The sequence below is a fragment of the Asparagus officinalis genome, chromosome 1 (genome assembly GCF_001876935.1).
Source record: "Asparagus officinalis chromosome 1, Aspof.V1, whole genome shotgun sequence".
NCBI classification, from domain to species: Eukaryota; Viridiplantae; Streptophyta; class Magnoliopsida; order Asparagales; family Asparagaceae; genus Asparagus; species Asparagus officinalis.
The window spans coordinates 127,754,259-127,767,511 of record NC_033794.1 but is presented as its reverse complement, the minus strand read 5'-3'; the positions used below and the strand labels follow the sequence as shown (position 1 = coordinate 127,767,511).

Genomic DNA, 13,253 nt, shown 5'->3' with positions numbered 1-13,253 from the left:
CTTCAGAGTTTTGAGAAAAGTACCTTATTGACAAAAAGTACGAGCTTTAATGCATTGTCGTCGCCGGAGTTTTTAAAAATACCAAACTGGCAAAAGCGTTCGTATAAATATATCAATTTTGATATTTTAGCCGATAAATTTTGTTTACAAACCCAATATTCAACCCAATTTGCTTAAAAGTCCATAACTTTAAAAATCCATCTCAATTACGTAATGCTCCAAGGATATAAAACTTTTCTCAGCTCTGCAACATCAGCTCAATATAGTTAAAAATAAGACAATTTTTTAAAAGAGCCCTAATTTCAAATTTATTCCCCAAAAACGACCAATTTCAAGTTTATTTGTCAAAACCGACCTGGTTTCAACCACATGGCTAAAAGCAGATCGGTTTTGTCGAAAAAAGTTCCCAAACTTCACAGGACTTGAAGTCCCGTGAAGTTTAGCAATTATTTTGTTAACCTGGTAAACTTCACGGAACTTAAAGTCCCGTGAAGTTTTATTTTAGAGCTGAAACTTCACGAGACTTGAAGTCCCATGAAGTTTCAGGCTCATTTTCCAAAGAATCGTGGCTCTAGAAAATGAGAACTGCAACTCCATGGGACTTGAAGTCCTGTGGAGTTTTCGCTCTGCCTCTATAAGGCAGAAGCGATGTCTGACCCATAACCTAGCCCCACTCCTCCTCTTGAGCCTGACTCCCTCACCCCTATCCCTCACCCCCACCCTCACCCCCTCCCCTCACCGGCATCGCCACCGACCCCGCCTCCTGTCGGCCCCCATCGTCGGCCCTCATTGCCGGAGTTCATCGGAATTAGGGCATCGTCAATATTAAGGTAAAATATTAAAAAAATTAATTCAAATATTTTGTATATTCTCACAACTTCTCGGTGATTACTTGTAAAAAATTAGATTTTTAAATAAATTTGTAATTATTTATGAAATTTATTAAGAAAAATTAATATTGTGTATGAAGTTAGAGGGGAAATTATCGAAATTTTTAACCGTGAAGTTAACAAAATGTGAAGTTTATGGGTTTCTAATATTGATCTAAGAGATTTAATGGTTAAAATTATGGGTTTCTAATTATGGGTTTCCAATGTTGATATTGAAATTTTTACTCTTCAGAGGTAACGATGAACGATCGAATCGTAATTCTTTGTTCATATGATGGGAAGATTAACTATCTCGAAAATAATATGCTCGTTTATGAAGGAGGTGTCACGAAGTCGTTGTTTATATCAAAACCGTTTACTTTCGATGAATTGGTTAATGACTTACACAAACTTACATTAACCAACTCACGTGAGTATCTGCTCAATATTATTTGCAATTATCCTGTTGGGGGGGAACAGAACAAGCGACATTCAAATCTCAAGTGACTATGATATGGGTCTCATTAGAGTGTTACACGACGAGAAGCGTTCGGTGGAATTATTTATTAAAAAACATCAGAGAAATTTAGGCAAATCGGTGAATCATGATGGAATATACTCCCGCATATTGGAGGACCTTAAAGTTGACTTCGTTGGCTTTTTATCTCCGCAACAAGATGAAGGTTGGACACAGTCAGAATACGTGAGCGATCATTCGTTTGTGGGCACTTCTAATATCAATACTAACACGGTCCATCTAGATGATAATGCAAGTGTCTATTCCGAGGATGGTGATGAAGAGGATGGCTTACAAATTAATAACATGATGTGTTTGATTGATCGTGATGAAGGGACAACCAATACATTAACGGATGTTATACTAATAATTAGTATGTCGTGTTAGAGGATCCGCCGCCCGGTGAACTTTATGGAGAAGAATGGACTGATAACTCCACGATGAAAAGTATTCCTATCGGCACTAATATCGTTGATGATACACAAGGCAAGGACTTCTCATTCAAGAAGGGTGGTCTATTTAAAAGTGTCACGCCCCGCTTCCCAAAATATCAGGGAATCGGGACGCGAGCAAGCCCGCGACGTATTAAACTGAGAAGAGATAAGTGCTAGACCCCGTCTTCTCAATCTAATACGCTAAGCGTCAAGAAATACAAACGAAGGCACAGGTCCCCGATCACAGTAATGAGAATATAATGAACAACTCAGAACCAAAAGATACATATCACAACTGAAATGATCACCCAAACATAATATTCGGGTCAACACGTCCTTATACAAAACTATCTGAATGAAATACTGGAGAAAATATATACCGAACGAAAGGAAATGAAGTAATACAAAACAAACTGAAAGGAAATGACTAAGCTTCTGCTTCTTCTTCTGCTACGTCTGCAAGGCACTCATGCTGAGAATCCTCTGACTCCCGCTGAACCTGTTCTTCTCCTAAGTCTGACGTACACCAGAGAAAACAGGTGTACGTCAGCGCACATAACGTACGGCAAGATCCCACAAGGAAAGTAGAAACGGTCGAACAACCAATGCAAGAACAATAATAATAATAATAGTAATAATCTAAATGAAATCCACCACCAGAATATAATAATCAGAAGAATCAAAAATCGATCGGGTAACGAGGTCCTGCAGCTAGCAATCAAACTAATCATCCAAGTAACGAGGTCATACTACTAGCCATTGTATAACAGGTCACTGGTCACATCTCACACAGAGTCAACGCTCCTGTCATCGGATAACTGGCTGTTCACAAATCCCCTACGCGCATCCAATACCGCTACACGAATCGGTCAGAGGACTACACGCACCAGTTGGAGCTAACTTTTCTACAGTGCCGGTGGCTCTTGGCGGCCAATGAACACGTACCAGTTCAACCGATAACCGAGTCAACCGATGAAGAAGCTTCTCGAGTTGCTACTCGAATGGTCCATGAATCCGAGCTTGAAAAGAGGAGGCAGTGCGAAACGATTCACTGGTGCGAGCCTGGAAATAAACAACAACATATCCGATAGCATGAACCCAGACCTTCCCATCCTAAGTCCAAGTTAACAACTCATATCTCACGGGTCACTACGGTCAAGCCATACTCGCGATTCTCAACTATAACAGGGGTATAATGCAATGAATACTATGTAACAGTGTCATAAATCATGAACAGGAAACATGAACAACTACTAATAACAGTGCAAGATGGAACTACAACTATCAAATAATTATACATGAAAACTCACAATTTCCAATCGTCATGATCACAAATTTATTAATTCCAAAAATAATCTTTTCCAAAAAATAGATTCCTTTAAAAGTAACCCCTTTTCCAAAATAAATTCTTTCAACTCATTTATTATTATAATAATTCAAATTAAACCATTTTTCCAAAATAAACTCTTTTAAAAATTATTTCTCATAATAATAATTCTAATTAATCTAAAAAAAATATTAATTTATCATTTGAAATCATTTAATGTCATCATCAACAGTCCCACGCAGATAATCACAATATACAAGTTATAACTAATCATATTACAGCACAAATAATTCGCAACAGATCCAGAAATTTAATTGACGAGTCAAAGGGAAGCGAGATCTTGCAAGCAACTAATTAATTCAGGACGGATCTAAGAATTGAATGATAAGTCAACAGAGTATCGGGATCTTGCCTCGGGTACGTCGTCAACTGCAGCGGAGGTCGTCGGGGTGGATACACGGGTCACAACAGGTTCAACGGCTCGTCGGAAAGTCAATCAGTTGGAATACAAAAGAGAGGTATTAGTAGCGATCAGCGATATTCGAATGAATATAACGATGTGTAGATAAGGAGCCCAAGTAAAAGGAATATACTGTGTGATAGACAACATGAAGGGCTACGCACCGGTGAAGACGGTGGCGGAAACGGATATCGGAAGTGGCCGGAAAACGCGTGCGAAGTTGGCACACTGCTGCTGTTTTCAGCGAACTGCATGCCGTCGATCGATGTTTCGGATGATACCGAGAGAGATAGAGAGTGAGTTAGAGTGTGATAAAAATTGGAGGTGATAGGCAATATTTAGGTCTACTCACCGGAGAAGAAATCGACGAAAATGGAGGTCGGAGGTGATCGGAAAGTGCGTGTGAAGTCGACACAAAACTGCAGAAATCTGCAGTGCAGTTTTTCGCCGTTCATCGCGGTTCAGGCTCGTTTCTCGCTGTTCGGAGCTTCTCCTTTTTGTTCGGGCTTGCCGGAGGTGGGAGGAGGTTGCCGGGGGTTGTCGGGATGTCTCGGTGGGCTCCGACGGGGTTCGCCGGCGGCTAAAAGGTGGGGACGGCGGTTGATGGTGATGGCGGATGGTGGAGGAGATGGGGCTGGTGATGTTGGATGGTGGTGGAGGTGCTGGTGGTGATGGAGATCAGGGAGGAGGAGGTGGTGCTGGTGGTGGAGGCTGAGGTGGTCGGAGGTTGTGGTGGAGTTCGGACGACGGAGGCTCTGGTGGTGATGGCGGGGAGGTGATGACAGCGAGAGGAGGTGAAGTTCGTGAGGGTGGTGTGGCGAGCGGGGCGCGGAGGAGATGGAGTCGGCTCGGAGCTGAGGTGAGACGGTGCTGACGGCGTGAGGAGGCGGGTCTGGTGGTGACGAGCTCGGAGTTGGAGCTGGAGTTGAGGAAGAGGAGCGGATGTTGGGTGGTCGCAGGAGGATGACGTGGAGATGGAGGTGAGTTGTAGAGGAGAGAGAGTGAGAGAATGAGGGAAGAGTTGGAGAGAGGGAGACTGAGGTGAAGAAAGAGAGAGAGAGAGAGATGCATGGGATTAACATAAGAGGGGGAGATAAGAGTTAAGAGGGGTGCGGGAATTGGGGAGGAATTTAGGGGAGTGGGGTAGGGAGATTTGACAGGGAGTTGGAAGGAGGGAGGTTGTGAGTTGTCGTGAGGTGAGAGGGAGAAAATGAGAGAGAAAGATATTGATTGGAGAGAGAGTGACTGACATGAGAGAACCAGGGGAAAGTCAGATAATAGATTGACTTTCGTGTTGATCAGCTGATAGCTATAAATAGAAGTAGGGGATAAAATGCAGGCTAAAAATATAATACAAGATGATTAATAACAATAATAATAAATAACCAAAATTAATTAAAAAGATTTTTACTGCAACAAATTAATTTATAAATATAAAAACCATTTAAATAAATATAAAACTTAGACTTTAAATCATAGAAAATTCTAGAAAATCGAGAAAAATACAAATACTCTTTTAAAAATCATAATTAAATATTTTAAAATACCAAAAATTTATTTTAACTAGTATCAAAATTTCATGGTCCTTACAAAAAGTAAGGAGAAATTGATCCATGCGCTTTGTTTGTGGGCCGTTGAAAAAAATATTAAGTTTAGGCCAACAAAAAATAACGCAACCAACTATAATGTGGTTTGTTTTTATCGCAAAGATGGCAAAGACAAAGATAATGGTAGACACCATGACGGCAATGCGAAATGTCCTTGGAAGCTTAATTCACGCTTGGGTGTAAGAGTAGGTGGGCAATTTAAAATCACGGCTTATAACAGACTCCACACATGTAGCAATCCTCGATTAGAGATGAATAACAAGCATGCATTCGCATCTTTTATATATTGATTGATTTTACCTAATCCAATGGAGGATCTTGATCTAAGGCCAAAAGATATTCGTCTTTTAGTGCATAAAGAGACCAAGTTGGATGTATCATACAACAAGTGTTGGAATGCTAGGAGGAAAGTGATAATAAAAATATTTGAGGATTGGGATAAATCTTATGAGATCTTACCATATTATCTCGAAGCACTCAAAAGAGAATTGGGTAGGGTATCCTTGATGCAGAATAAAGAATTCAGGGGATGATGCACATTGATACAGATTTGGTCATGGGAGCGCATTCATATTAGACGACCAACTTTGCTTGTGCACCGTGACCCACTGGGCCAGTTTCCTTTGGCATACAGGTATAACCGTCCACACAATTTTATTCATATCGAATTTGTACTCATATATTCTTTATGCCAAATAGGTGTAACTTGTGGTATGCTAAGTACAAATCAGCAACGTGACATCGTGAATTTTACCGTAATGAGCTTGATGGCCTCCAACACGAACAGATAAATATAAATCTCAAGTCGTTATGAATATTATAGTTTTGTTTGTTGATACTGATAAATGTTTTATCTTATTTCAGTTCAAGTGGAGACCCTATTCATCGCCGGAACTCGATATGCATACTCTTGCACCTATCTGTCGAGATAGTCCCGACTTGTGGAGAGCCAAAGTTTCATTATTCTATTGGGAGATTGTGGAGATGCATGTCCCCGACCGTGTGCTACGGCAATTTCTGCTCTCTCAGCATGTGCTGGATCCTGTCGAGCAAATCGATCGTAGGTGACGACCTACATCGCATCGTACGGACTGGTCCGTACTCCGAGCGGCCTATGTAGATAGGTAGATTCACAGGTGGGATTTTATACAGAATACGAGAGACACAGCTGTTGACTATACCGCGTATATGCGTTGGTATTGGGATGTTATACGTAGATGGATCACGCGTGACCTATAGCCATCAGCTGGATACATGCCACGCCCACCGACAGATAGTTAGAGATTATGTAAGTTTCTAAGATAAATTAAAATATTAATTTTTTATTAAGATGTTATTTGCTAAATTGTGTATATATTATTTAACTCACAGGTCCGTGCTTTTGATAACATTGAAGCTGATATTGATGAGCACATGCCTGAGTTTCAGGATCCGGCGACGTTAGAGGTCTTCAATAGGATCAAGCAGATAATAGCACAGGTGTTTCATAAGACTCATGTCGACGAGTTTGCAGGCCGTGAGGACATGTCTCAATCATTTGGGAAAATGTACACGCGATGACGTAGGCCACGTGACGATGACGATGGAGCCGGTACTTCGTATGCTGATGGAGCCGGACGCGATGACGTAGGCCACGTGACGATGACGATGGAGCCGGTACTTCGTATGCTGATGGAGCCGGTACTTCTCGGCCTCATACACAACCAGATACTCAGATAATCAAGGCTCATCAACAGGAACGCAGGGGACGGGGAAGAGCGAGGGGAAGGGTGAAGGGAGGGAGAGGAAGGGGGAAGAGAGGGAGAGGAAGGGGAGGAGGAATTTTGGGTTGTATGTGATCTTATTTTGTTAAAATTTATAACTTTTATGATTTTTCAAATACTATACTTTTGTGGATCAATTATTGTTTATATATGTGATCTTCATGAGTATTGTTTGATTCGTATTTAATTCATGGCTGAATTTTAAGAATATTGTTGTAATTCAGTGTATATGAGATCGATTATTATTCACAGGTGTATTTTCGTGATTATTGTTTGATTCAATATATATTGTTTGATTCATGTAAATCGATTGATTCATGACAATAATTTCATGTATATTTTGGGTTGTATGTGTAGCTTTCGTGATTACGTTGCGTATATTTACACATTCGTGATTACGTTGCGTATATAAAAAATATGCACATCCTGCTGTGCATGTTTTTTAAAACCTACAGCTTCACTGGACTTCAAGTCCCGTGAAGTTGCAGTTCTCATTTTCCAGAGCCGCGATTCTCTGGAAAATAAGCCTGAAACTTCACAGGACTTGAAGTCCCGTGAAGTTTCAGCGCTAAAACAAAACTTCACGGGACTTGAAGTCCCGTAAAGTTTTTTGAACATTGAAACTTCACGGGACTTCAAGTCCTGTGAAGTTTACCAACTTAACAAAATGACTGCAAAACTTCACGGAACTTAAAGTCCCGTAAAGTTTGAGAACTTTCTTCACCAAAACCGACTTGGTTTCAGCCCTGGGGCTGAAACCAAGTAGATTTTGACAAATAAACTTGAAAGGGGTCATTTTTGGGGAATAAGTTTGAAATTAGGGCTCTTTTGAAAATTTATCCTTAAAAATAATAATAAATAAATATTTTCTTATCTATAAACCCAATAAGATAACCCAACTTACTTTTAAGTCCACTCACTAGAAAAATTAATCTTTAACCTCAAATACCCCATCAACTCTAATAAATATAAAATGATAATATAATGAAGGGTCATATAAAGAGTATTTGTGTGCTATAAACCAAAAATTTCCTAATTTATTTTTAAATTCACCCACTTCATAATCAGTCTTTGACCTAAAATACCATAATGAATTACTTTTAAACTAAATTTATATTTCATAAATTTATTATATCTAAGTTGCAACTACAGATTGATTATTTAACTATAAACATTATTCTTATTTATTTTCAAACCTATACATTACAAGGATCTTTTATTATAAATCTAAAGTATTAGATATATTTATTTTTAAACTACACACCTCGAAAATCACTCCTAGAGTCAAAAAACTACACCAACCTATTTTTAGTCTCTATTGTGATGGTTTGTACATATGGTTTAAGTTTTTATATTCCACTTTGATTTGTTGTATTTCTTTTCTAAGAATCTAGATGTACAATGTGTTAGACCAAATGCTTAAGCATTGTTTTAGGTTTTTTTTTTCACATTGCCGCAATATCGTAAATGGTAGCTAAGTTTTTTCCTATGAGTTCTAGGTTTTATGCTCATTTATTTTTAAATTCACATACTTTGAAAAAAAATCCTAAATCAAATGTATTCTAGAAATTTCCTATACATGTAAGTTGTTATATATTATTTTTACACGTAAAAATTTGTTCTAAGTGATTAAGTAGAGAAGGGATTCTTTTAGAAGACCCTATCTAATAGGGTAATCTATACCACTCATGGGTGGTTAAATTGTTAGTTTGTAAATTATGATTAGTCTATTAATGGTATGAACCTTCCCACTTTTTTATAGGGGTTAGGGGTGGGTTTCATAGAAAACCTATTGTTTTGGTACATCATGAATTTTATAAATAAAATACTTAACAGTGTTGCATTTTTATTTTTTTTCATGCTAATGAAGCGACATCGAAAATGTTTTTTTGTGTATAAATGAAATTACCCTAAAGGGGGTTGAATAGGGTAAATTGCTAATCTAATCCGATTAAATACTAATTTAAAACTTATTAACAATATATTCTTGCAAGTATAATATACAACTAATTATGAGCAAGAATATGCAATATAAACAAATGGCGATATAAACATAAACTAAAATGCAAATGAGATCGTGTAAATAATCAACACAAACACACAAAGATGATCACGAAGTTTGGTCCTTCCAACCTACGTCTCCGCTCCCTACTCCCGGGGAGAATCCACTATCTCAACGGGTTTTCAACGTTCACTCAAAATGTTTACACCTCACAATCGGTTTTCTAGCTCACCGAAAACTTTCACAATTTCACACACTTGCAATCACACTGTACACCCTCTAAGTGTTGGCATGTCGCCTTCCTCAAGTGCTCGGATTTACAACCTCTCCCTAGGCTTTACTACCGACGCCACTCCTCTTGGAATTGACCCCATCTCTCACCACACACTCCTCTCAGTGTACAAATGTATTACAAAGTGTATCTCACAATTAAGCTCAAATAAAAATATTTGTTCTCTATAATAGATGAGAACCCAATGTAAGCTCACACAACTAATCACACTCACAAACCAAGTATACTATGTGTGTGTAACACCCCTGATTTTCATACTAGTTGCACTCCAGGGTGAACCCCAGTGTCATGTTAAGCTTGCTTATGCACAGAGAACGGTGCATAGCAGGTCCTAACATCTCTGGGGTTCACCCCTGGACTGCAACTAATGTGAAAATCAGGGGCGTTACACTGTGTAAAATACTTAAGCTCAAGTGGTTGTGTGTGAAAGATAACAAGTAATATAAACTCAATTGAAATCTAGCTTATAAAAATGATAAAAAAAACTTATAAATAGCTAGAGATTGAGTTTAAGAAATCTTCTCTGAAAAATAAGAGAGGGAGATGGATGAAATTGAAGCTCAAACAATAGAATTAATCTCCTCTTGTTCTTATGAAACTTTCTTCACAAAACACTTGTGAAAACACACTTAAACAAACTTTAAACACCCTTTAAACTTGTTTTAAAACTTTCTTGGTTGTTGAAAATAATTATGACAAATGGGTATATATAGGGTAGAAGAAACAAGCCCAAGAAAACACCAAAAATCCATAAAAATATTACAATAAATAAAATCTGGAAAATAACTGTTATTGTGCAATGACTAGTTTGTAAGTCGACTTACGATAGGGTATAAGTCGACTTATGTCTTATGAGTCGACTTGTATGAGTTATAAGTTGACTTGTATGAGTTATAAGTCGACTCAACATACAAAAACAACAAACTGTACAACAGATCATAAGTCGACTTGTAAAATTCATAAGTCGACTTATCATATATAAGTCGACTTGCTTGGGGTATAAGTCGACTCAGTAGATAAAAACTGCATTTTCCAGAATAGTTTATAAGTCGACTTGCTACAGTACATAAGTCGACTTATAAACATGCACATGCACTGTTCATATATGAAATCTGATTTTTGAAGTGCCTTAAAAAATAGCAAATAAATTCCAAAAAATATAAAACTTTGAGAAATAATTATAAACATGAAAATGAACATGTTATAAAAAAAATTTCAAATTTAATTTTCCAATTGTAAAAACTCATCATTTTGCAAAATAGTCCAAAAGCATGAAAACTTAACAACACATGTTTTTGACAAACAAACTTGCATATTCATTTTGAATGGATTAAAGGATTTAGCAAAAAAAATAAAATGGTGTAATCTAGTCTTTAATCTAATTAAACACATATTTTTACAAATAAACATGATTTCATTGATTTTAAACTTGTTGATTAATGAAATCATCTTAACATATTTTTACAAATAAACATGATTTCATTGATTTTAAACTTGTTGATTAATGAAATCATCTTAAGCACATATAAACATGGATTTTAAACTTGTTGATTAATGAAATCATCTTAAGCACATATAAACATGAAAATATATTTATATACGTCTATTGAGTTTTCATGTTTATGTGGCTAAACACATTATTTACCAAAACCAAAAATGATAAATATGAAATATGTATGTATGTATATAAATAAGTAAATGTGTTTCTTATTCAAACTTGAAAACTATAAAACCAAAACGTGTATGTGTGCATAAGATTGAGCTCTAAGTATTAACACACAAGTATAAACCCTAAACTATAAAACTATACCAAAGCAATCTTGATCTTCAATTAAGCTCGTCTTGGTAAACATGGATGAAGCCTGAACTTGAATTTTTGACTTGAATTGTGAATCGCTTCATTCCGATATTCCTTCCATCCTCCAATGGATATGATGATCGTGTAGGCGCAATCCAACCAACCTCCAACATCAGTATTTGTCTAGAATACCTAATGAATAAACACAAACACTAGACAAACGATGTTAGGGATTGTTTGTAAATCATCATCAAAACAAAGGTACTAACAAAACTCAAACTTTTAGCATATTGCCTTTTAAACTTACTCTTCATAAAAGCAGTTCTTGTGCATATGCCTAAAATCTTGCCTTCATTTATTATTAAAGTCACTCACCTCCAAGATCACTGTTGAGATCCAAAATACTCATTCGAACAAATCTTAAACTCAATTTACATTTTCACTGCTCATCATATGTGAGCATATTTTGTTATAACATTGTATATTTTCGTTCTAAATTCAAGGTCACACTATTTATTTTTAAACTCACTCATTTCCAAGGCTACTCTTAAACACAAAATTCTTAACATTATTTTTAAATCTATTTTGTATTTCAACGATCATGTATACATTGCGAGTCATTATATTTTTTGTTTTAAGTGGTTAGCTACATTGTATTTTTAACTAAATAGTTAATCCATAAAGTTTTTTTTTGGTGTTCTGGCCCTAAGCCCAAAGTTCCCCTCTACTTATTGAGCCTACTCATATTCATAGGAATTTTTATTAAATGGTTAGGTGTATTTTGTAACTAGATGTCTTAACCATTATATATATTAGCTTTTCCATATTAATGTCATATCATAGTGAACTGTAGATGTGCATGCGTGCATATGTTTATTATTATTTTTTGCTTCATTTATTTTTAAACTCACTCACTTTTTAAAATGAATTTTTATTTCTAAACGGAAAGTTTTACCTTCATTTACTTTTAGACTCCCCACATTTTCTAGATCACCTTGATTCTAACATACTTGAAAGAATTAATTTTAAACTATTGTATATTAATAGTTTTGTATCACTGTAAGTTTGTATATTTTGTTTTAACTTGCTATTTTATTCAAAGTATTAAGCGTACAATACATTTTTAGGTTAAATACTTAAAATATATTTTTGATTGTTTACACGCAAATGCCGCGGCAACGTGCGTGCCAATCTTGCTTGTATTATACAAATGCAAACAGGGTTGTGCACAGAAGGGACTGTATATGCACAACTAGGAACGCATCAATAGAGACAATGGAGAGAACTCTTTGTCACTGGGCAATAAAGATTTTAGCATTAGAAGATAAATCAAAATTGTTAAGATGTTTTGTGAAGAATTTTATTTTCAGAAACTCACAACTAAATATGAATTAGACATTTAGGAAAATAATTATCAAGCCCCATTTGAAGCACCAGAACCATATCTCATGTTGACATTTGTATTATTACATATGCTAAGATGGGCCAATAATGTAGACAAAGAGTTCATGAAACAAGCCCATAGATAGCAGCATAAGTCACACATCAGATCTCAACTCAAAAAACTTAAAACTGATTCATCCACTGGAGAACCTTATATAAGCACTGTCTCATTAAATACAACTGAACTCAACGTAACACGTTAACATGCCTCAGATTCTTCTTCCTTTGCTCTGCAATATTTGCACGACCAATATCCTGAACATAGGAAAATTGTTATCTAATTAAAAGCATGGGACACGAAAATTGAAGAAGACGGTCAAATTTAGAACAAAGCTATAGATAGACAAGGAAAATTCCATGTCCATAGATATATTATAGGATCCGAACAGAAAGAGAGGAGCTGAGAAAGATTGCCTCATAAACAGACATGAGGAGGAATCAGCTTTCCTGGATTCATGATGTTATTAGGATCTAACACGCTTTTGATTCTCTTCATCGTCCTCAAGGCCCCCATACCAAGCTCCTCCTCAAGATACTGCAAATGTGACAAATGTTTTTTTACTTCAGCATTTCGAGTTACTTGTATGGTGATGCGTACAGACATCACCGGATGAACTTATGGTTCTTCCAGCAATAAAACCAATATACTGCTGCTGTAAGAGCTTGCCAAAATATGAAAACAGGATGTAGCAGCGTTTGATGACAATTTGGTCCACTCAAGTGAACTCATTAAGAGCTGTA

The 13,253-nt window shown here is 36.6% G+C and overlaps 1 protein-coding gene across 1 annotated transcript in view; it reads right to left on the bottom strand.

The window, feature by feature from the left end:
* The window catches only part of LOC109840264 (D-lactate dehydrogenase [cytochrome], mitochondrial), an 11,364-nt gene continuing 10,561 nt past the window's right edge, over positions 12,451 to 13,253 (bottom strand). The window contains exons 11-12 of the mRNA XM_020408863.1: positions 12,927 to 13,047; positions 12,451 to 12,767 (exon numbers count right to left, since the gene is read on the bottom strand). Coding sequence (XP_020264452.1) covers positions 12,928 to 13,047 — 120 coding nt within the window. The 3' untranslated portion in view covers positions 12,451 to 12,767; position 12,927. The remainder of the gene's footprint in view (positions 12,768 to 12,926; positions 13,048 to 13,253) is intronic.